The sequence below is a fragment of the Panthera leo genome, chromosome C1, assembly GCF_018350215.1.
Source record: "Panthera leo isolate Ple1 chromosome C1, P.leo_Ple1_pat1.1, whole genome shotgun sequence".
NCBI lineage: Eukaryota > Metazoa > Chordata > Mammalia > Carnivora > Felidae > Panthera > Panthera leo.
Window position 1 is genome coordinate 187124992 of NC_056686.1, and position 24611 is coordinate 187149602.

Below are 24611 nucleotides of genomic sequence, written 5' to 3' on the forward strand. Positions count from 1 at the left end.
ATGAACGGGGGAGGGGCAGAGAGAGAGGGAGACACAGAATCGGAAACAGGCTCCAGGCTCCGAGCCATCAGCCCAGAGCCTGACGCGGGGCTCGAACCCACGGACCGCGAGATCGTGACCTGGCTGAAGTCGGACGCTTAACCGACTGAGCCACCCAGGCGCCCCTCATGGTTACAATTTTTAAAAATTTTTTAGGGGCGCCTGGGTGGCTCGGTCGGTTGAGCATCCGACTTCGGCTCAGGTCATGATCTCGCGGTCCGTGAGTTCGAGCCCCGCGTCGGGCTCTGTGCTGACAGCTCAGAGCCTGGAGCCTGTTTCAGATTCTGTGTCTCCCTCTCTCTCTGCCCCTCCCCTGTTCATGCTCTGTCTCTCTCTGTCTCAAAAATAAATAAACGTTAAAAAAAAAAAAAGTTAAAAAATTTTTTAATTTTTAAGTTATCCCCACACACAAAGTGGGGCTCAAACTCACAACCCCAAGATCAAGAGTTTCATGCTCCACAGAGTGAGCCAGCCAGGGCCCCTCCGCCCGCCCCCCCCCCCACCCCCGCCATGATTACTATTTCTTAAAGGGAAAGGATACATATCAAAATCAGCTCATGAAAGGAGCACATAAAAGGCAAAAATCTGGGAGCACTTCAAACATAAAACTTTCAATGTCCTTTCTCATGCAGTTGACACATTGTTACTCTCCCAGTGTTGATGTTTGACAATATTCATAGAGGACTACCAACCAGGGAAGCTCATTTGAGCTTCCAGGTACAGAGTTTTTATAAAGACTTCATCACATAGGCATGATTGATTGATTGCCCATTGGGTTGAACGCAGTCTCCAAGGTTAGTTACATTATTGGTCACATGGCCACCCCCCACCCTAAACAAAGACACTCCTATTGAGTATACACAAAACATATATTAAAAGGAAATTACTCAGTTTGGTTACCAAGGTTCTGTTAACAGAGGAAAAAAAAAAAAAACCAAACAGCGATTTTCTCACAGGTGTATCTCATCTGTAAAGCTTTTCCCTTATCTTCAGGTATTAGCATTGCAAAAGGCAGGGATAGAGTTGTTTGTGTTTGAGAGTATAAGTTACACAAAGTCTCAAAATTTCACTTAATCCCGGATCTAGAACTGAAACCTGGTTTCGTTGTGTTTTGTTTTTGTTTCCTTGGGGCACAAAGTTGTGTTTGTATGTTTGTTTCCTATCTGTAGGATGGGATATGTATGTTTACCCTTAGTGGAAGCAAGTGGTGTGAATTTTGTCCCACATTTCTTTAGTTTCCTTCTTGATATCTCCCTCCTATGGTCTATTTGAATTATTGTCTTAATTTAATTTAATTACGTGCCATTTACTGAGCACTTAGAATAAGTCAAACAAAGATACTATCTTGTTTAATAGTCACAATAACTCTTTGAGGTAGATGTTACTTCTATTTTACATACTAGAAAAGTGCCAAAGAACTTAAATCATTTACCCGAGGACTTAAGATCCATTAAATAGTAGGAGATGAAGCTGAGATTTGAACTCCTGCTACATTGTTTGGTTTTTTAATGTTTATTTTTAAGAGAGAGAGAGCACGGGGGAGGGGCAGAGAGAGAGGGAGACACAGAATGTGGAGCAGGTTTCAGGCTCTGAGCTGTCAGCAGAAAGCCTGACACAGGGCTCAAACTCCTGAACCATGAGACCATGACCTGAGCCGAAGTCCGTCGCTTAACGGACTGAGCCACCCAGGTGCCCCTCTGCTACATTGTAATTGTGTTTGTACTAGTAGGCTTTCCCCATCAATCAGCAGCAGTTTCAGGGCACAGATTATGTATTGTACGTCTTTGAATGACCAGAACAAAGTATAGCGTCTAGTATGTTGTAGGCATATAAATGAATGAGCTATCTTTTACAATTTTATAATTGTTAAACATGCATAGATCTTATTTTTTGAAAAAGTAAGTCCCCTGAGGGCAAGGAACGTTGAAGTTGGATCAGAGGTGCTGATGTCAAAACTAGAGACCAGCTAATAGTCTGTTCAGGCCCATACCATGATGTAGTTCAGTATCTGGACCTTAGTTTTACAAGTAAGAAACTCAATTTTGACCATGAATCCAGAGTTAATAACTTTAGAGGGAATTGCTCATTTTGTACAAGCTCACAAGAAAATGATGAAAGAGTGTAAGTATAATTTAACTGGTCAGAGATGAGATTTTCTTGGGCTGTTTTGAAGAGCTGGCTCCCCAAAACATATCACCTCTGTGTTTTCTGGGTAGACTGCCCTCTCTGGAGGCTATTCAAACTGTTATGTCTCAATGTTCAGGAAAAAATTTTTTAATGTTCAGGGAACTTTTCAACTAAAATAGGCACTCAATTGAAACAGATGCTCTTGATTTACACAGGGTCTAGAGTATGTAGGGTAAATAAGGGAAAGACATTAATATTTTCATTCAGGGGGTGCCTGGCTGGCTCAGTCAGTAAAGCGTGCAACTCTTGATCTCAGGGTTGTGAGTTTGAGACTGGATGTACAGATTACTTAAAAATAAAATCTTAAGAAAAAAAAGATTTCAGAGGCACTTGCATGGCTCAGTCCAACTTCAGCTCAGGCCATGATCTCACGGTTCATGAGTTAGAGCCCTGTGTCGGGCTCTGTGCTGTCAGCTTGGAGCCTGGAGCCTGCTTCAGATTCTGCGTCTCCCTCTCCCTCTCTGCTCCTCCCCCGCTCACTCTCTGTAGCTCTCTCTCTCAAAAATAAATAAACATTAAAAAAAATTTTTTTTTAAGATTTCATTCAGGTACTGATCTGAGACACTGATCTGATGGCAGGAAGTCCTCAGAAAACGACAGATTGAAGAGAGCAACAATAGGCTCATGAGAGGAAACCATCCTGTATTTAGTTGCATGAGCCAGACTGAGAAGTAAAACATGGCTGTTAGAACAGAAGTTTGAGCCTGTTTCCAACCTATGTCCTAACTACCTCTCTTTCCTCCAAGTACCTGTGGTCTCTGGAAGGAGAGGACTTTTGCAAAAAGAAAAATATGTCTCACCGAAGAACAGGTTAGGAAGCACAAAAGCTGCTTCCTTCCTACCTGGAGAAGAACAAGAACCCCTGATGGTGGTAGTCTGCAGAAAATGGGCAATGGTGTGGACATCGCCTGTGTTCAAAAATGTGGCAGCAGTTAACAGCAGAAAGATGGTAATACTAGCAGACACCAGGGAGTCTGCAAGGGAATACAAAGCGACAGGCAGCAGCTCAATTCTATAATAGAAACAGTCTCTATGGCCCATCCTCTGGGGATTCCTAAAGGATACAGTGAGGGAGATTGTGTTATCTTGGGTTCTTAACTTCTCTGAAAAGGCAAATGGGGGTAATAATAAGAGTACCTATTGGGGTACCTGGGTGGTTCAGTCAGTTGAGCATCCTACTCTTAATTTTGGTTCAGGTCATGATCCCAGGATCATGAGATCAAGTCTCACATTGGGCTCCATGCTGAGTGTGGAGCGTCCTTAAAATTCTCCCTCTCAGGGAGCTCAGTGGCTCAGTTGGTTAAGTGTCCGACTTCAGTTCAGGTCATGATCTCATGGTTCACGGGTTCAAGCCCTCTGTGCTGACAGCTCAGAGCCTGGAGCCTGCTTCATATTCTGTGTCTCCCTGTCTCTGCCCCTCCTCCGCTCACGTTCTATCTCTCTACAAAAATAAATAGACATAAAAAAAAAAAAAGATTCTCTCTCCCTCTGCCTCTCTCCCCTGTTTGTGCATTCACGTGCACACTTGCTCTTCCTCTCTCTAAAAAAAAAAAAAAAACAAAAGAGCTGACTTAAAAAAAAGAGTACCTATTGTCTAAATTTGTTTAAGGATTATATCATATGATGCATATGATGAGCACTGAAAAAAAAATACTAATTGTTACACTGATAAAAATGTTAATTCATTATTTTAAAATGGGGTCATTTATAGTCACTCCAATACCCGTCATACTGTTCTGAGAACATACCAGGCACACTCCTGCTTGGTGTCTTTGAATAAACTGTTCTCTTTTCCTGAAATACTTTTCCTCTAGATATCACGATGGTTGGCTCCCTAAAGTCATTTTTTTAATTGTTAGTGTTTTGCCATATTTGCTTTCTTTCTTTTTTAAGTTTACTTATTTGTTTTGAGAGAGAGAGAGTGAGTGCATGTGCACAGGAGGGGCACTATCATCACAGAGCCTGATGAGGGGCTTCAACTCACAAACCGTGAGATCATGACCCAAGCCAAAACTACGAGTTGGACACTTAACTGACTGAGTCCCTAAAGTCATTTATTCAAATGTCACTTAAATGAGGCCTTTCCTTACCATCCTAGAATATCTTATTCCCCTGTCCTGCTTTATTTTTCTCTGTAGTATCTAGTACTCTCTAATATACTAGATATTTATTTATTTAGTTTCCCCTTACTAGAATATACGTTTCATGAAGTGTGGAGGTTTTTCCATGTTTTATTCATTGGTATGTCTTAGTGCCTATAATAAAGCCTGACAGAGAGTAAACATTCATAGTTGTTGACTACATAAAAGATGTTTACTACTTGAACTACATGAAAGATCCAAAACATCTCCTTCTATTTATTACAAGGCACATCAAAGGTCTCGTAACAGAAGGATCTCTTTTGCTATTATCAGTCCATCCCCAAAAGTACATGAAGCCTCTACTAGCACCTAGAAATAATTTAATCCCATTATTCATTCCAGTCCTTCATGCACCCATCACTATTCGTACTTATGGAGTCCCTACCATATGCCAGATACTCACTTGGTACTGGGCATCCAGCAATGAACCTTCATGGAGCTTATATTCCAGCTGGGACAGGGATAGGGCTGGAGGGTGGGGAGTGAACAAAAGAACATGTTTCTTACCTTTGTCCTTTTACCATGTTAAACCACTAATAAAGTAATAAATCCCTCTTCTGGGTTATCTATATTCTCCCATATTCTCCTCCTTATACTTCTTGGTGCTATCTCCCCTTGATCTAGTACTTTGTTTAATTTAATAAAGTATTGAATCTCTTACTTTTCTCTTGCAACAGGGAATTTTTCAGAGAATTACTTTATTTGGCCAAGATCCAAATCCAAATCCAGAGTCAGCTCTGAACCCCTGACTAATGCATCACTGGGCTGATTATATAAATGGCAATGTGCAAAGACAACTTTTTGGAGAAGCACAGTAAAAAGGTTTCTTATTGAATAAGGGGTTTCATTTCTCTTTGAGCAAAAGATGCAAACTTTAGATGCAAGAAAAAGAATTTTACTTCCTGCAAACATTCATTCATTAAATGGTTAAGAATTATTTAATGAGAGCCTACTTCGTGACTAGTACAACATGATGCCCTATACAGATATAATTAAGTGTAAGATACAGAATGCTCCTTCTAGCAGATAACTCTTCAGTTAAAACTAGACAGGGGCACCTGGCTGGCTCCGTCCGTAGAGCATGACACTTTTAACCCTGGGGGTTGTAAGTTTGAGCCTCAAGTTGGATGTAGCGATTACTTAAAAAAAAAAAAAAAAAAATCTTCAGAAAAAAAAAACTAGATAAAAAAAGATGATAGGTATTGTGAAATTATATAACACCACAAACAGACACGGTGCTTCCACTTCATCCAGCCACTCCATTCACCCTTCCTTTCCTAATCAAGCCTTATTAGTATCTCTTTCCTCCCTGATCACACCGAATCCTATGGCTATAATCAACCATGCTCTTGTCTGTACTCCCTCCCCCCATCACTTGATTTCCCCCAGCCCCCATTCCCACCCCCACGCCACCCTCGACCCCCGCCACTTTCATCTTTCCTGTTATTCAGTCCAGGATTTGATCCCAGGTTGCAGAGCTGCTTGAAAAAAATTCAAGTTACTTGGTGTTCCAAAACTTTCATCAGGTTGCAACTTAATGCTTTCACGCAATCCGCGTATAAAGCCTGGGAAGTGAGGAAGGAAATTTCACTCCTATTGAAAGCCAGACTTGTGGAATAATTGAGGTATTGAAATCAGTCACTCAAACTGAAAAGTCCCAGAAAAGCAAATTACACTAAGACAAGGACATAAAGTCTAAATGCATACCCTAGAATCATTGCAGCAAAAAATGGGAGAGGAGTACGTATGTATGAAAGACATCTAGGCTAAAAATCAATTTGCAAGAGAGAAGAGAACGGCCAGGAATGCTCGCAAATACAGCGACAGTCATGGATGGTGTCACCCTGAGAAGTTCACTTCAAGGCAGGGCTATCCAGGGAGCAAAGTTAAAGGGCTAGCATTTCCCAGATTCCAGATGCCTGGGGTAAACAGACGAGACAGCTGCGCATTTCTCTTAAAATAAAATATATCCTATGTGGGAATTTCAAAAATAATAAAAAGGGAAGTTTTTCCCCTTTTGGATTTCCCTGCAGTCCAGCCACTTAAAAGCTCGCTTTAGTCCCTAAGAAATCTCACAACAACGCGGTCTTTTTTTTTTTTTTTTTCTCTCCTCTCCCTCCCCCCCAACTCCGTTGGCGGGAACATATCGGAAGCAACGGCACGCTCTCCGTCGGAAGTGACGCAATATCCCAGAATCCTTGGAGAAGGAGGGGCGCTTTCAGGCGTTCTTTGCGCAGTGTGGTGTGGAATCTTTAGGCAACGTGGTGTGGTTCTTTGCAAGAAGGCGTGCGGCTTTGTGCTTGGCCCGCTGCGGCCTTGCGGACCTTTCGGGCCGAAAGTTTGATTTCTTTTCACTGATAACAGAGCTCGCGGCGGGCCGCGCAGGGCCCTAACCCGGCCTCACCATGTTGGTGCTATTTGAAACGTCTGTCGGCTACGCCATCTTTAAGGTAGGTTGGAGATTGAGCCATTGGAGGGGGGAGGCTGGTGTTGGGCCGGCGAGGACAGGGAAAGACGTAAGAAGAAGACAGCACTGCTCAGGATCGCGTGGGCGCCGTTTGTGTCCTCCTGCCTTGAAAGGTGGGGGAAGGCTTTGGGCCTGGGAGGCATGTTTCGGTGAACACGTGGCCCCGCCGTTTGGGGCTCAGGGTTCTGTGTTAGAGCATTTAGCTTGGTGAGAGAGGTGAGCGGGAGCTGTATTAGAATTTCACAGGTAAAGGTGAGGAGTTTGGGGTTTATTCTTAGTGGTTTTGAGCAATGATTGAAAGGTTTTAAGCAGAGGAATGACTTGATCTAAACTTGTCTTAATGAAGTTGCTTTGCTGTGTGAAGAATAGATTATAGGAGGCAAGAAAGAAAGGAAGAATATTTTTGCATCAATGTAGACAAGATGAAATTGCTTGGATTAAGGTTGCTACGGAGGGAAATAAATACCAGGAGAAATTTTGAAGGTAGAACTGGTGGGTTTGGCTAATGAATGGAGTGGGGTATGATGGTAGCGAAGAGAAGAAAAAAACAAGATGGTTGGGTTTTTTTGGAGACGGGAGGATACTAAAAAGGTCCAATTTGGGCTGTGAAACCTGCGGTGTCTGTTAAATCGTCATTTTTTTAAGTTTAATACCTAAGGGAGAGATCTGGGCCGATGGTAATCAATTTGAGATTTGGTTGTCTTAATAAAGTTTGAAATTTGAAGTTTATCAGCACGGAGCTGATTGAGCAATGGGACATTCGTGTAGTAGGATGCTATAGAGTTGTTAGAAAGAATGAGAAACTGAGTGCTATCCATGTGCTAGCCAGTCTTCTGAGTTCTACAAATGTAGCATCGAAAAACAAAATTTTCATATATGTGCTGTTAAGGCAAAAGTAGATAAAATATGTATAGTAAGATTCTAGCTATGAATCAAAAAACTGGTATGAGTGCGGGAAATCTGCAATCAGTTTTCCAAAATGTTGGTTTAGAGAAAACTTTAAGGTTTTCTTCAGACTTTTGAAAATACAGTTCCATTTGCACTTGGTACATTACTTACTATTTTTTAAGAGATAAAATGGTAAAAGCCAAAAGCTAGCTTTGCTTATTTTTTCTCATTGGAGTTGTCTGTAATTGCAATATTAGAAATTTTAAGGGACTTGGGAAAGCTTTGGAACGTGGAGTATGTCTATTTTACGTTTTCCCAGCTTCCTGGCACTCTTTTCTAAATTCTTAAATAGAATTCTGCACATGTGCCCAAATTTTCTTAGCCAGCATGGTCTGTCATATTTTGAATTTGTGTATATGGATGAATTTCATCTAAATTGAAGTCATTGTGTACTGTCCACTGGATGCTGATAGAGAGAGGGGCAACTCTGCAGTCCACTGTGTGCCTCTGATTGGTAGGAAGGAATTCACTTAGCAATTGTAGTGACCTGGGTCATAAAACACTTAACCATGTTTCTTAATAAATTACTGGTTTCTATTAATGAAGAGTGTTCTCCACAAAAATAAGTCTTGAGTATTCTGTCAGTTTCTAATGCTATCTATCTGCAAGTCACTGTTCAAATTGTGGTTTATGGTTCCATGTAATAGATAAATAACTAAAGGCTTGAGTATATTGAAATAATGATTTCACTTCCAAATATTTGCGATTAATAGCAGTTACTGATTGTTAATAAAACAGTCCTACAAAATGTTCTGGAATTAATAGTGGTTGCACAGTTTTGTGAGAATATGCTAAATAGTAAGTCGTACACTTGAGAAGGGTGAATATTACAGTATATAAATTATATATTAAAGTGCATATGTAATACAAAATCATTAGCTCCCTTTTCATGATCTTTCAGAACACTGGGGTATAAAACTATATTGGTTTGCATGAAATTCGTGCTTTAATACGAATGCTTTTGTTGTTGTTTTGGTGTTTTGTTTGAGTTTGAGAGAGAGAGAGAGAAGGCACACACAAGGGTGGGGGTGAAAATCTAAAGCAGGCTCCATGCTCAGCAGCAGAGTCTGATGCTGGGCTGGATGTCACCACTCTGGGATGGTGACCTGAGCCAAAATCAAGTGGACATTCAACCGACTGAGCCACCCAGGAGCCCCAAGAAATTTTTAAAACTTCTTAAACCTCAGGTCATAGTAAGGAATACATTTATTCTGTTATCATGTTCCAGTGTGTACATAGCATATATACGCTGTGTATGAAGCCATATATACAGAGTGATTGATTCACAAAGAATTAAATACTTTCTGAAAAAATTACTGTGTTAACATGGTAATATGTGAATACAAAGACAATACTGAAAGAACTGTTGTTATTTTTAGAATATTGTAAAAACTCAACCTGTGTTCCTTGTCATGTGGCACACATAGCAAGATTAAAGGCATCTTTTGGTTTTAATAATCACATTGTAGAGTGCAGCTCTCTGTGTTCTTTTATTTCCTCAAGGCCATGAGGAAGAGATTTTTTTTTTAGGTGTATACCACAGGTCATGTATAATATATTAGTGAGCAGTATGGTTTTCCAGCTGCATTTATGGAGTATAGCTTACATACTGTATAACTCACTTATTGTAAATGGTGCAGTTTGATACATTTTAGTAGAATTTATACAGCTGTGCAAGTTACAATCCAGTGTAGAGTACTTCCTCTTAAAAAGTAAAGCTCTGCCCATTTGCAAGTCAAAGTCATACCGAGCTCTAGGCAACCACTGTCTGTATAATTTTGTCATTTCTAGATATTTCATCTAAGTGACGTAATAGTTTTTTTGTGTCTGGCTTTTTTCACTTCCGCTTTTGAAGCTAATCCATGTTGCATGTATCAATTTGTTCCTTTTTGAATAATTCACACTTGAAACTATTCCAAGTCATCCTGTGTAACAACTCACACAAGTTTCATAGAACAATACTTAACCATTTTGTTTGTGAAATAAAACTTTAAAAGTTAGAATTGAGGGGAGCCTGAGTGGCTCAGTCAGTTAAGCATCCCAGCTTGGCTCAGGTCATGATTTCGTGGTTTGTGAGTTCAAGCCCTGCCTTGAGCTCTATGCTGACTGCTCAGTCTGGAGCCTGCTTCAGATTGTGTGTCCCCCTCGCCCCCACCCCCCATTCCTCCCTTGCTCACTTGCTCACTCGCTCTCTTTCTCAAAAGTAAATAAAGATTAAAAAAAAAATTGTTTTAGGTTAGCATTGAATGTTTATTTTAAATTTATTTATGTTGTGAGAGCGCACGTGGACACACCCATGAGAGTGGGGGAAGGGCAGAGAGAGAATCCCAAGCAGGTTCTGCACCAGTGCAGAGCTCAAACTCATTGAGATCATGACCTGAGCCCAAGTCGGGCCACCCAGGCACTCCAGCATTGAATATTTAAATAAAACATAGGGAGTCTCAAAATAACCAATTAAAAAGTGAAAATTAGGGACAGTCACTTTTGATAATAATGTGCCCTTTCCTGCTTATAAATTTCATGCCTGTGTGGAATAGAGGAGGATACCCTAGGACTATCTGGCATGCTGTGGGATGCGTTTGTTTTTACTTTTTATTGTGAAAGTTTTCAAGGAGACAAGTAGAAGATTATAAAGACTCTCCATGTACCCCATTACTCAGCTTCAGCAGGCCCATTTTGTGTCCTCTCTCATTCCCCTCCCCACATTGTTTTGAAGCAAATCCTGGATATTTAGGGTTTTTTTTTTAAGTTTATTTTATTTTATTTTATTTTATTTTGAGAGACAGAGAGCACAAGCAGGGGAGGGGCAGAGAGAGGGAGAGACAGAATCCCAAGCAGGCCGTAGGCTCCAAACTGTCAGCACAGAGCCTGACGAGGGGCTCGAACTCATGGACCGTGAGATCATGACCTTAGTCGAGATCAAGAGTCAGATGCTTAACTGACTGCACCACCCAGGAGCCCCATGGATATTTAGTTTGATCTGTAAGTAAGTGTGTCTCATGCTGTGAAGGCAGGCGCACAAATGAATTGTATCTTTCCACAGTATCAGCTTTTTTCAGTGTTAGAGCAAGGTTAGTATAATTATAACTCAGGTTCAGAATTCCAGTCTCAACATTTCACTACCTGTTTAACTTGACTTCTTACACGTTACAGAAAGCAAAGCACAAGACAGGTTACACAACAAATAAGATAGAACGGGGGGAAAGGAAGTCTTTGATTGCACAGTTGAGATGTGGCCTTGGTCTGGTCCAGGTCAGCTCACAGAACTTACTGCTTATTATATTCAAGCAGTGGAAGATCTCTATTTTGTTCAGAGATCAGTCAGGCAGGGTCTTGGACAGCAGCTACCTTTTTGATGTGGTCAGATGTGAAAGGGTCAGTGTTAAGAAAGTTTTGACAGTTTACTGCAGAAATCTTCCATTTTAAAAAGGACTTAATAAGTCCTGATTGACAAACCTCTTATGTTTCTATTGGTTATCTTTTCTGAGTATGTCTCAGCTGGTGCTGGTTTCGGCAGTATGGGGTCTTAAGTGGAATGCCCTTGGTTGCTTGTGACATAAGTTACTGCTTGACCTGAGAGACCATCTTGCTCTCTACAGTATGTGTAAGATATAAAGACCAGTTTTAAAACTAAGAACAATAATAGCCTGCTAAATTTTTTTTAATGTTTATTTATTTTTGAGAGAGAGAGACTGAGCACAAGTGGGGGAGGGGGAGAAAGAGAGGAAGACACAGAATCTGAAGCAGGCTCCAGGCTCTGAGCTGTCAGCAGAGAGCCTGACGCAGGGCTCAAACTCACAAACTACAAGATCATGACCCAAGCTGAAGTCGATTGAGCCACCCAGGCTCCCCAGCCTGCTAAATGTTTTAATGGTAATAACTACACACCGTTTCTACTTGGAAATGGAAATTATTGTATCATAATCCAAAATGATAAAACTTGAAATGGACTTTGTATGCAAATGTTTTCAGATTTCTCTGTCTGAAAATGACTAAAATTTGAGGCACATTTTACAGAAAATGTAGCAGTTATCTCTTTGTTCAGACTGTCTTTATTAGTAATGTTCTCTTCAGTAAGTTGTAGCACAATTGGAAACATTTAGTAACAAGGTTTTGTTTGTAACAGTCTTTGGAGACCTTTGAGTAGTCATGAATGTTTTCATTACATTTCCCTTGTTACTTTTAGAATGCTGATAATATCTCTTAACTATGCCAGTTGTTACCCAAACGTTATCTTGCTTTTCAACTAGGAAAAAATGTAAATTTTACTCATGAGTCATGTCCCCTGTTTGATACATATCCTCTCAGCAGTTCATGAACTTTTTGGGTATGGTTTAGCTGCATTCTCTAAACAAACTATTTCCAAAAGTTAGGACTATTCTATGAACTTAATCAAAAAGTAACAGTTAATGTTTCAGTGCATTCATGAGATTTGTTGGAAGTTCTGGTGATACACAAAATAGAACTGTTAGAGGTGCCTGGGTGGCTCAGGTATCAAGCCCAGCATTGGGCTCGCTCGCTTGCTCTCTGTCTCTCTAAAAAAAAAAAAAAAAAAAAAAAAGAAAACAAAAAAAGAAACTGTTAGTGGCTTGTAATTTTTGTAAAGATTTCATTTTTAAGTAAACTCTGTGCCCAACGTGGGACTCGAACTTACAACCCCAAGATCAAGAGTCACATACTCTCTTGACCGAGCTAGCCAGACACCCCAGCTTGTAATTTTTTAATACAAACACTATGTTTTGTGATCATGTAGTGCTCTTACTCTGGTCTTTTAAGTTTTTTCATTTTTATTTGTTTTGACTGACTTCTCAAGTTCTGTGAATATATGTAATTTGGCTGTGTGAGATTAAATTTAAAGAACACAACAAATTCTCACTCCCTCTCCTTCTCCCCACCCCTTCTTTTTTAAGGAAAGGGGGCAGAGGGTGATGGGTGGGGCAGGGAATCGCAAGCCCGGCCCCACACCCAGCATGGAGCACAACACAGGGCTTGATCCCACAACCCTAGGATCATGACCTGAGCCCAGATCAAGAGGCAGATGCCCGACTGACTGAGCTACCCAGGCACCCCCACAACAAATCCTCCTTAAAATCATCTTGCCATACTTGTCTGACAGAAATTAAATGCAACTTGAAGTATTGTAATTATGTTTTATCACAAAAATATACACTAGATGTAACTGGGCAATAAATCTTACTGTGTAAATATTCTGTGATAATGGATTTGATAAAATGTTTATCAGTAAGGTATAGTTTTAAATTTATCAGTTGAGTATTTTTCCCACAAGAAGACATGATATCTGTATTATATTTCACCAAATTTAATATGCTATTATTTTGCACTGCTAATTAAATTTATCTCCCATCAATTGTAAGGCATGTCAGTTTCAAGGATGTTAAATACGGAGGAAATGGTTTTTAGGATTGAGTCTACCCTGTGTTATGCTTGGTCAGTTGACTTATCCCATCAAAAATTAGTGAGAGTGTGGGAAATGTTTTATTAACTCTTTTTGTTTGTTTGTTTGTTTGTAATGTTTTTATTTTTGAGAGACAGAGAGTGTGAGCAGGGGAGGGGCAGAGAGAGAGGGAGACACAGAATCTGAAACAGGCTCCAGGCTCTGAGTTGCCAGCACAGAGCCCAACCCAGGGCTCAAATTCACCTGCGAGATCATGACCTGAGCCGGAGTCGGATGCTTAACTGACTGAGCCACCCAGGCGCCCCTTTTAACTCTTGATTTAAATGAAACTAATAGACTCTCTTGAAGGCAATTTGGTAGCATCTGTCAAATATAAAATATGCATTTCCTATATGATCAATTAACCGCACGTCTAGTAAAGTATGTCTTATAGAAATACAACATGTGTACATACAAAACTGTTTTCTGAAGGAGAATAAGGAAAATTTAGAAAGACCTTAAACTTCTATAAGAGCATAAGATGGTGGTATTTTCATACAGTCTAATTCTACGTTGTCAAAACCTATAATTGTGTCCATGTTATGCTAAATGGTATAGTGTGATTCTGAAAAGTATGCATAAATAAAATGTTGAGAAGACCGTCAAAAAGCCTTAAATATGTATGCCTAATTGTTAATGACTGTTTCATAGATTTAAAGTGCCCATTTTTTTCCCTTTTCATTTTAAGTTTTCTTGTAACAGGATGTATCTTAAAATTGATAGTATCTCAGTTTTAGAGAAATCCTTAGTACTTTGATGTTAGGGTGATCATAAGCAGTAAATAAAATTTATTCTTTATTCTAGAAAGTAGGGAAATAAAGTCTTTTGTTGTTCTATAAACATATGCTGGGGCGCCTGTGTGGCTCAGTCGGTTAAGCGTCCGACTTTAGCTCAGGTCATGATCTCACGGTTTGTAAGTCCAAGCCCCGTGTCGGGTACTGTGCTGTCAGCCCAGAGCCTGGAGCCTGGTTCAGATTCTGTCACTCGCCCCTCCCCCACTCACGCTCTGTCTCTCTCTCTCTCTCTCTCTCTTTTCGAAAATGAATAAATATTTTTAAAAAATTAAAAAACATGTTTTGTGAAGGTGTTAGTGACTCCTTCGAAATGGGAAGTTTTAAACAAAGTCATCAACTGAATTCCATCCAGTTATTAAATGGGGTACTTGAGCTGCTAATTTGATCACGCATTTATGGTGGGTAAAAAAATGGTGTTATTTCAATGAGAACATAGCTTTCACCACTCTCATTTTACATGTACAGTTGTACTTGAAGAGTGTAGTTATATATGTCTAAGCTATGCCATTTAAATATTTGTTACAGGTTTTGAATGAGAAGAAACTTCAAGAGGTTGATAGTTTATGGAAAGAATTTGAAACTCCAGAGAAAGCAAATAAAATGTAAGTCATCTTGAAACTAAGAATTTAGTTAACATTTAGGTGTGTTTTTTGTAAGTAGTCTCTACACCCAATGCAGGGCTTGAACTCATGACCCCGAGATCCAAGAGTTGCATGCTCTATCAGCTGAGTTAACCAGGGGGCCCAAGTAATAAAATTGCTGAATAAATTGTAGTATATCTATAGATCATTTGGTGACCTGGGGAGAGGACTGTGGTATACCAAGAAAATCATGCTTCTCAGTGATATATATGTGGTCCCATTGTTTCAAGGTTCTCTTAGATCTGTGTATGCATTTATGCAGGCATAGACACCAACAGATGCCACTTCAAAAGGGTGGAGATGGGGAATGGGGTGAGGCACAATAAGTTGAAATTACTATTTTTTCCTAAAATCTTTGTATTGTTAAATGTATTTAAGGGATCACCAGGGTTTAAATGTATTTAAGGGATCACCTGGCAGATAAGAAAACCTTCCTTAATTAAGACAATACTATTTTAGGGACAATAGAAGACTAGTTTTTCTTTTTAAAGGGCTGTATGCTTCATTTGGCTGAGTTAACGTGATTCATTGTTGTCAATGATGTATTCTTGTTGGAACTGAATATAACTGATCTAACTCAAATATTCGTCACTACCACTGAGACAACAATGAATTAGGAATTAACTGTATATTTTTGTTGAATATAAAATGATGTTACCTTCCACATAAGTGTGTTGGGGAGAAGGAGAGTAAAATAAGGGTAACAGGAGTCAGATTTGACCATTAGCTATTTGTTGTTGTTGTTGTTTATAGAAGTTTATTAAACAGCAGGAGCTTAAGTCTCATTTATCTTCTAAAAAGAAATACACCTGAATTATTTGTCACATTTCTTACTGACAGTGTGTTAATGAAAATCATAGACAAAATAGATTAATTTTATATCACTGTCTTCATAATTGATAGAATGATTAGATAAAAACAATAATGAATACCTTGATGTAATTGATAAACCTCACAAAATTCCATATCATACATTATTTTCAATTTCCGATGGAATGCTTTTTAAGATAAACCATATGCTGGGTAATAAAATATGGTTCAGTAAATTTCAAAAGCTTGAAATCTCACAGGGCATATATTATAATGTCAACAGAAATATGTTACAAGCTAATAGTAAATTGGTTTTAAGAATACAAATATTTGGAAATAAAGCAACATAGTTCTTTTTTTTTATTTAATTTTTTATTTTTTAAAATTCACATCCAAATTAGTTAGCATATAGTGCAACAATGATTTCAGGAGTAGATTCCTTAATGTCCCTTACCCATTTAGCTCATCCCCCCCCAACCTCTCTAGTAACCCTCAGTTTGTTCTCCATATTTTTAGTCTCTACTGTTTTGTCACCCTCCCTGTTTTTATGTTATTTTTGTTTCCCTTCCCTTAGGTTCATCTGTTTTGTCTCTTAACGTCCTCATATGTGTGAAGTCATATGATTTTTGTCTTTCTCTAATACTTAGCATAATACCCTCCAGTTCCATCCATGTAATTGCAAATGGCAAGATTTCATTCTTTTTGATGGCTGAGTAATACTCCCATTGTATATGTATACCACATCTTTGTCCATTCATCCATCGATGGCCATTTGGGCTCTTTCCATACTTTGGCTATTGTTGATAGTGCTGCTATAAACATGGGGGTGCATGTGTCCCTTCGAAACACCACACCTGTATCCCATGGATAAATGCCTAGTAGTGCAATTGCTGAGTCGTAGGGTAGTTCTATTTTTAATTTTTTGAGGAACCTCCATACTGTTTTCCAGAATGGCTGCACCAGCTTGCATTCCCAGACCATTAGCTATTTCTTAATGACATTTGTACTAGATGGACAAATCAGTGTTGTGAGATTCCTGACCTGAGAGGTACTCTTAATTCCTTTTCTAAGGTCTCCTATTCCATATAGTAAAAGGCATCTGTGTCCAGATTTAAGCAACAGAGGTTATGTTCAGGCTTCAACATCTTTCCTGTGGTTGAGATGTGGTACCAAACCTCTTAGCTATTTTTCCTTCAAACCCTACAATCTTCTCTTAGTCCAGACATTACTGACCTAGTATTTGGAGAAACTAGTTGTTTTAATATGAATTTATCTAACTTTGCACCCTCATGCCCAGTGACAGGAAAATTTATTTTGTTGGTGTATGCTTTGAAAACAGTCCAGAACCTCTTTCCTAAATATATGGCTTTTGAAGAATCAATTTGCCCTCATAACTTTTCTTTTTTTTTTTTCCTTCTAGAGTAAAGCTTAAACATTTTGAGAAATTTCAGGATACAGCAGAAGCATTAGCAGGTAAAGTGAAAGACTAGCTTTTTTTGGTTTTATTTATAATCTTGTCAATGTATTATTCTTATCAAAAGATTATGTGCTTCAGTTGCCTGAGTTAACCTTATTCAATGTTGTCAATGATGCATTCTTTTTGGAACTGAATTTAAGTGATCTAACTCTAATTCGTCACTACCACTGAGACAACATTGAGTTAGCTTTTTTCACCATAGGGCTTGTTCCCCCCCATGTGATGAGTGTGAGAAGTGGTTAAGTTGATCTCCCTGTGGAAACCAACAGCATAATGCTGAAGCACAATTCAGTAAAAGCTGTTCTACAAGGGACCAAGGTAATGTAGTCAAGTGCACAGCCCTCTGATGATTTTAATTCAAGGGTAAAGTTGAGAATAGCCAGGATTCACAGTTGAAATAATAATAAAGCAGCTTTTGGGGATTTTTTTTAGTATGAAACCTACACAGAGCCTTAAGAGTTAATCTGAAGGGAACATGAAGAATGGATGGCTCATATCCTTCAACCAGTCCTCATAATGGGAGAACAGACATAAAGTAATAAGGTGTATCATCTAGGTTTGGCTTTAATAAGCAGTTGGTCTTAACAAGCTTGTTCCCCCCTGCCCATAGTGTTAGGGAAAATAAGAAGACTGGATATAAAATTCTAATCATGGATTTTTCAGTTGCTTAAGTTCTATATATTAAGTCAGCCAACTGCTTGTTGGTATAACCTGAAAATGTAGACTATAAAGAATATGGCTTATAATTAGGCAAGAATATCATAGACCCAAATAATATTGTTCATCAGCCACAAAAGAGGAGTATAATTCTCTTGTTAAAATTAGGAATCTAACTAAACATGCTAGAATATTAATAGACCGCCCCAACATTGGCAGAGGGGTAGCTGAAGAAAGACCCAATAAGACCAATTTTTTAATTTTTAAAAAGAGTTCTAGGGCTGCTGCATCAGTAAGTCAGTAATTAAAGCCTCATAGAGCTATTAAAGCACAACAATGATAATTTTTTTAATTTTAGTTTTTGTTCTTATTTTTTTTAGTAATCTCTATACCCAACTTGGGGTTTGAAGTCATGGCCCCAAGATCACAAGTTGCATGTTCTTTCAACTGAGCCAGCCAGGTGCCTCCCTGCCTAGAGAATTTTTTAAAAGATCAGTTTATCACAGCTTTAAAATTATATGGGTAGAGTTTTGCTAAAACTCTATAGAAAAAGATTGTGTTCATTATTTTCCAACTCAGGTAGGGTGTGCAATATTCACATAGACTGATTTGAACAGCTCCTGCTGAAGCTATAAAGTGCAGTGGCCCTGATCCCAAGTGACTTCTTTTGAATTCCCTTTTGCATATTACTTCTTTAATCTTTTTTGGGCTATTTCTGACCAGTCCATATTAAATGGTCTACTTCTACCCAGACATGAAGCAGATTTTTACTATTTTAATTTTTCTTTATGTTTATCTTTGAGATCGAGAGAAATAGCATGAGTCGGGGAGGGGCAGAGAGAGAGGGAGACACAGAATCTGAAGCACGCTCCAGGCTTTGAGCTGTCAGCACAGAGCCCGACGTGGGGCTTGAACCCACGAGCTGTGAGATCATGACCTGAGCCAAAGGCAGACACTCAACCAGCTGAGCCACCCAGGTGCCCCCAGATTTTTACTATTAATAGCTAATATGTTGATCATGTAGTGTGTGTCAGATTTTGTACTCATCATTTCAAAATTGTTGTTTAATCCTTGAAACAGTCCTGTGGGATACATACTAATAACTATTTTACAGAAAAACTGAGGCTTAAGAGGTATCTCATTTCCCTACTGAGCTTTTGGTATACCTTAAAATACTGTAAAATAAATGGCTAAAATGCCATACTAGCTAAGAATTTAAAGTCAGCCCCCCTCCCCCATCTTCCTTCCAGGAAGGCAGAGACTATATTGTTCTTCGCTGTCAAATTGCTAGATTCTAGCATATAAATATTTTGGATAAAGGGATGAAAGTAGTGAGCTCTGTCAGGAATCTGCCTTTTCTCATCTATTTTTACCAGAAACTCAACATCACCTTATTAAGAGAGTAGTCTTTCCTGGAAATTAACTTCCCACTCCCTGTAAAAAGCAATTATAGTATGACAAAACCAAAACTGAGTGGTTATAGATATGGTAGTGTACATTTAAAACTCCGTAGCCCAAGAAACAGTCTGATCTGTTGTGATGTCAAGAATTTATATGAGGGGGGGGGGGGGAGCTGGCTGGCTCAGCTGGTAGAGCATGAGACTCTTGATCTCAGGGTCATGAGTTCAAGCCTCGCATTGGATGTGGAGCCTACTTAAAGTCTTTAGGGTGCTTGGCTGGCTCAGTTGGAGGGGCAGTGTGACTCTTGATCTCAGGGTCATGAGTTCAAGCCCCACATTGGGTGTAGAGATTACTTAAATAAATAAGTAAATAAACTTTTTTTTTTTAAATAAAAGATTGAATTAAAAAAAAATTTATATTGGTCCTAGAAATTCAAATATGCTGTTGGTATGGAGAGCTCTATCTTTACTCTCGGTCTAATTTTCAAGTTGCAAGTCTTCCAAATGCCACAGAAAAATTTGGCACCAGCCTACATTTGGATGAAGTGGGAAAATTACTGGGAAGTGGCTAGTGAAGTAGAATAAAGACTCTGTGTCCTCTATTTTTTTTTTTTTTTTTTTTTTAATGTTTATTTATTTTTGAGACAGAGGGAGACAGTGCGAGTGGGAGAGGGGCAGAGAGAGAGGGAGACACAGAATCTGAAACAGGCTCCAGGCTCTTGAGCTGTCAGCACAGAGCCCGACGCAGGGCTCGAACCCACGAACCATGAGATCATGACATGAGTCGAAGTCGGACACTTAACCGACTGAGCCACCCAGGTGCCCCAAGACTCAGTGTCCTCTTAACTTCATCACCATCTCTGTTTCCCATGTTTTATTTATTTATTTTTTAAGTCTGTTTATTTATTTTGAGAGGGAGAGAGAACAGGGATTCCATGAAGTCTCTGCAATGTCAGGCAGGAACCTGACTCGGGGCTCAATCCCACGAACTGTCAGATCATGACCTGAGCTGAAATCAAGAGTTGGATGCTTAACCAGCTGAGCCACCCACGTGCCCCTGTTTGCCATCTTTTAAAAATACATATTACAGGGGCAGCCCAGATCCAGCTCTCCATCAGGGTTCTCACTGATAGTACACAGCGTGCTTGGGATTCTCTCTCCCTCTCTCCTCCTCCCTACACTCTCTCCCTTGGTCTCAAAAATAAACTTAACAAAAAAATACACATTATGAAGAGTAATTAACAGGTTTTCTCATAATAAAGGGAAGATCAATCTAAGCATTAGATCTAGAGTAGAAATTTTTGCTTATAAGAAAAGAATTTTTAAAGGAAAACTCCAGGTTAAAATGTAAAAGATGGGGTGCCTGGGCGGCTCAGTAGGTTGAACATGTGACTTCAGCTCAGGTCATGATCTCACCGTTTGTGAGTTCAAGCCCTGCATTGGGCTCCCTGCTGTCAGCTGGGAGCCCGCTTCAGATCTTCTGTCCCCTTCTCTCTCTCTCTCTGTCTCTCTCAAGAATAAAAATAAATATTTTTTTTAAATGTAAAAATGATGGTATGCAAGATTGAGAACAGAAGCTGGAAGTTGAAATTTTTTAATTATAAAAGGAAGTAAGATAACTCCTATTAGAAAGGCAGATCATAAGGAGTCAGTATTGTACAGTATGGTTGGAACCTAACAAAAATAGCTTGAGTCTCAACTTCTTAGAGTGTCTCAACCTCTGTAAGAGCTTTATGGTAGCCAGATGATTTTTGTCCTCACCTTTCATTTTCCCAGACAATAGGTGAAATGGACTTGTAATTCAAATGGATGGAGATGTGGTCATGAAAGAGCAGGTACCTGGCTGATAAAGCATAAATTGCCTGGCCTTAGAAATTGTGACAGAATTCCTTCCTGCCAGGAGTACTTTAAATTCAGCCAGAACCAGCACAGATAACAGGAGGTGTCAGTCCATGTGGGTCCAGAAGATCTAAGTGTAAGCCTAAAGAATAGTGAGACTTAATAAATTAGCAGATTTAGAACCTTCCACAAATGAAAGCAGTCTCAGATTGAAGAGGCTGTCTTTAGTGGGGAATTCCCCATCACTGGAGGTTTACAAGCAGAGGCCTGATGACATATCTGAATCAGGATTAGCAAAAGCCCTCCACTCAGACACCCTTACCCCGCAGCAGGACCTTCCAAATGAATATACTCCTTTTACAGGCCAGTTTGTTTATAATGATATAGGAGAGGGAATTTACTTTTGATTCCAGAATAGATTGTTTCTAACGTTTTATGATTTTAGCTCTGAGTTCAAGAGTAGATTTCCTATTACATAGGGAAAGGAATGTTGGTTCTGCTTTAATTCCCAATTCTAGAGCTGAAATGGGGGTGGGAAGATCAGATGAAATTCAAATGTGTAACTCCTTCAGTGTTTTTTACATTTATCATTTCATTTTAGAAGTAATGTTAAATTCACCCTTTTTGAAAGGTAAAAGGAAATGTTTATTTTGCTTTATCTTTTAAGTTTAAATGAGAGCTTAAGTTCTTAAAATTAGAAACTTGAGAATTCTTTGGTTTTTCTTTTTCCTCAAAAGCATTTACAGCTCTGATGGAGGGCAAAATCAATAAGCAGCTGAAGAAAGTTCTGAAGAAAATAGTAAAAGAAGCTCATGAACCCTTGGCCGTAGCTGATGCTAAACTAGGAGGGGTCATAAAGGTAATTTTTTTTTCATGCCTGCTAATCAGAGTTCACCATACAGCTTAGCAACTACAAAGACTTGGCTTTGCATTGAGTTGGTTGTTTTAAGTTCTCATACTTGATCTTTTCTCCTTTACCTATAGAATAATTGATTTCCAAGATATACTAAGCATATAAAAGTAATGCCTGGTCATTGTAGAAAATATTGATACCCCTAAAATGATTAAAAAAAAAAAAATAGCTTTAATCTTGCTGCCCAGAGATAATCTGTTAACACTGTATCCTGCCATGTCTTTGTTCAGCCACATTTCTTTTTCTTTCAACAGAAATGGAAACATGACATTTCTTTTGAGTGTGTGTGTTTATTAGAAAACTTTAGCAGGGGGTAGAGTTTCTAGAGATTGGTAGAAATAGTGGAAAAATGGGCTCCCAAGAACGAAAAGAAGAGTTTGAGAGCCGGTTGCGATAGTTTGATCTTCGTTATTGTAGATCTTACAGTGACAGATTAATTATTGTGTTTGTGAATATACCTCTGTTTTTTGGGTTTTTTTTTTAAGTTTATTTAAGTAATCTCTACTTTCAACATGGGACTTGAACTCACGACCCTGAGATCAAGACCCTCTGTGCTCCTTCCAACTGAGCCAGCCAGGTGTTCCATACCTCTAATTCTTAAAGTAAGGTTTATATTATGTTGTAGGGTTTTGTGTTTTTTTGTTTTTTTACTGTTTTATTTATTTTTGAGAGAGTGCACGTGTGCGAGTTGGGGAGGGGCAAAGAGAGAGGGACAGAAGATCCTAAGTGGACTCTGCGCTTACAGCAGCAAGCCCGATACGGGGCTCGAACCCATGAACCATGAGATCATGACCTGAGCCAGAAGTCAGATGCTGACTGAGTCACCCAGGCACCCCGTGTTAAATAGGTCTTTTTAGGTAAGAAAATGCTAAGTAGATTTGAGGGGGTTTTTTGGCCAGGATTGTGAATTTAAGAAGTTCAATTAAATGAATTTCTAACACTGTCTGGTAAGTAATGAAGTTTTCTGTGATGATGTCAATCTCTATCTTCATTCTTTGGTGTGCCCACAAGTGTTTGTAGTTTTCTGTTGAAAACATTAGATTTTAGCATAGTACAGAAGAAATTGTTGAATGGTGGGATTATGGGTATTTTTATTTTTTTCTTTTCAGTTTCTCTGTTTTAAAAACTTACACTGAAGATCACTCATACATACCAAATATTTGTTTCTTAAACATGATGTAATACATCTAATTTTGCATGCATGTCATTATTTGCATTGGATAAACTAGCACAATACAATGAATTATTGAATTGAATACCAAATACAATGCAAAGTGAAAAGAAATGAATGGGTGCAGAACAAAATTTATTAATGTGTGGAGGCTGTGTGTGTAAAAAAATTGTATAGTAAACCCTTGAACAACTTAGGTGTTGGGGTGCCAACCCTTCCCCCCCCACACACGCACACACAGTCAGAAATCTGTGTATAACTTTTGACTCCGCCAAAATTTTACTACTAAAAGCCTACTGTTGATCAGAAGTCTTACCAATGACATACATAGTTTATTAACCCATATTCTGTATGTCAACACGTATTAGATACTGTATTCTTACAATAAAGTAAGCTAGAGGAAAGAATGTTACTAAGAAAATCGGGAGCGCCTGGCTGGCTCAGTAGGTGGAGCATGCAACTCTTGATCTTGGGATTGTGAGTTTGAGACCCATGTTGGGTATAGAGATTACTTAAATAAAATATTTTTTACAAAGAGAAGAATCATAAGGAAGAGAAAGTACATTTATAGTACTGGACCATGTCAAAAAAGTCTGGGGGCCCTAGGTGACTTAGTTGGTTAAGCATCCAACTTCGGCTCAGGTCATGATCTCTCGGTCTGTGAGTTTGAGCCCAGCCTGATGAGTTCCAGCCCTCTGTTGGTCCTTGTGCTGACAGCTAGAGCCTGGAGCCTACTTCAAATTCTGTTTCTCCCTCTCTCTCTACCCTTCCCCTGCTCACATACTCTCTTTTTCAAAAATAAATATTAAAAAAAATTCTTTAAATCTGCATTTAGTGTTCTCCCCACACACTAGAAACTGCTTTTTAAGAAACTGAGAAATATATATTTAAATCTGTTCTATTTTAATAATTAAATGGTTTTAGGAAAAGTTCTATTTCATTGATACAGATAGATATTCTTATTCTTACAGGAAAAGCTGAATCTCAGTTGTATCCATAGTCCTGTTGTTAATGAACTTATGAGAGGAATTCGTTCCCAGATGGATGGATTAATCCCTGGAGTAGAACCACGTGAAATGGCAGCTATGTGTCTTGGATTGGCACACAGGTGAGATTTACTGGAAAACAAAGTCCGCTTATTTCTGTTTAATAAGCAATTATGTTGCACTGGTTTAACCATATTGTAAATACTAATTTAATTCTCATAATAATTTTATGAGGAAGGTAGTAGTAGTAGTATCCTCGTTTTATAGATGAATCTGATGCCCAAAGTCAGTTATCTGGTAAGTGACGAAGCCAGGGCTGGAAACCAGGCAGTCCTCATCATAAGCATTCTCTGTCTTATGAGCATTGGGTCCCACAATACTTGGGCTTTCTCTTTTTTCTTTTCTCTGATATCTGCTGAATCATTTGCTATCCCTCCGTCTTCATCTTCCTGAACTTTCTTACCTGCTATGGTCTGCTGTGTATCTATGTTGCTTGTTTTACTGATTTTCATTGAATTTTTATAATAAGGCAAAGAGAAGCACATTGTCCTATCATGTTTAACCAGAGGTCCATTAGAACAGGCATTTCTGCTTTACTGTGGTATGTTTTCCCGAAAACCTCGGCATATTGTGAAATTGTACTAAACTATCAGGATTTTTCGGTGAAGAATAGATAGGATTAAAGA

At 39.0% G+C, this 24611-nt stretch overlaps 1 protein-coding gene and 2 non-coding genes across 5 annotated transcripts in view; all 3 read left to right on the plus strand.

Annotated features, from left to right (window-relative positions):
* Positions 1-6569: 6569 nt before the first annotated feature.
* The window catches only part of NOP58 (NOP58 ribonucleoprotein), a 33924-nt gene continuing 15882 nt past the window's right edge, over positions 6570-24611 (plus strand). For 2 of the 3 annotated variants that reach the window (XM_042949754.1, XM_042949755.1), the window contains exons 1-5: positions 6570-6817; positions 14557-14633; positions 16903-16955; positions 21593-21714; positions 23911-24047. In XM_042949754.1, coding sequence (XP_042805688.1) covers positions 6773-6817; positions 14557-14633; positions 16903-16955; positions 21593-21714; positions 23911-24047 — 434 coding nt within the window. In that variant the 5' untranslated portion in view covers positions 6570-6772. Of the gene's footprint in view, positions 6818-14556; positions 14634-16902; positions 16956-17186; positions 17278-21592; positions 21715-23910; positions 24048-24611 lie in introns of those variants that run through there. The other variant, XM_042949757.1, reaches the window with a different exon arrangement.
* Positions 15197-15285, plus strand: LOC122229074. Its single transcript, XR_006206933.1, has one exon. It is a non-coding gene; the product is annotated as a small nucleolar RNA SNORD70 (small nucleolar RNA).
* On the plus strand, positions 17056-17142 carry LOC122229075. Its single transcript, XR_006206934.1, has one exon. It is a non-coding gene; the product is annotated as a small nucleolar RNA SNORD70 (small nucleolar RNA).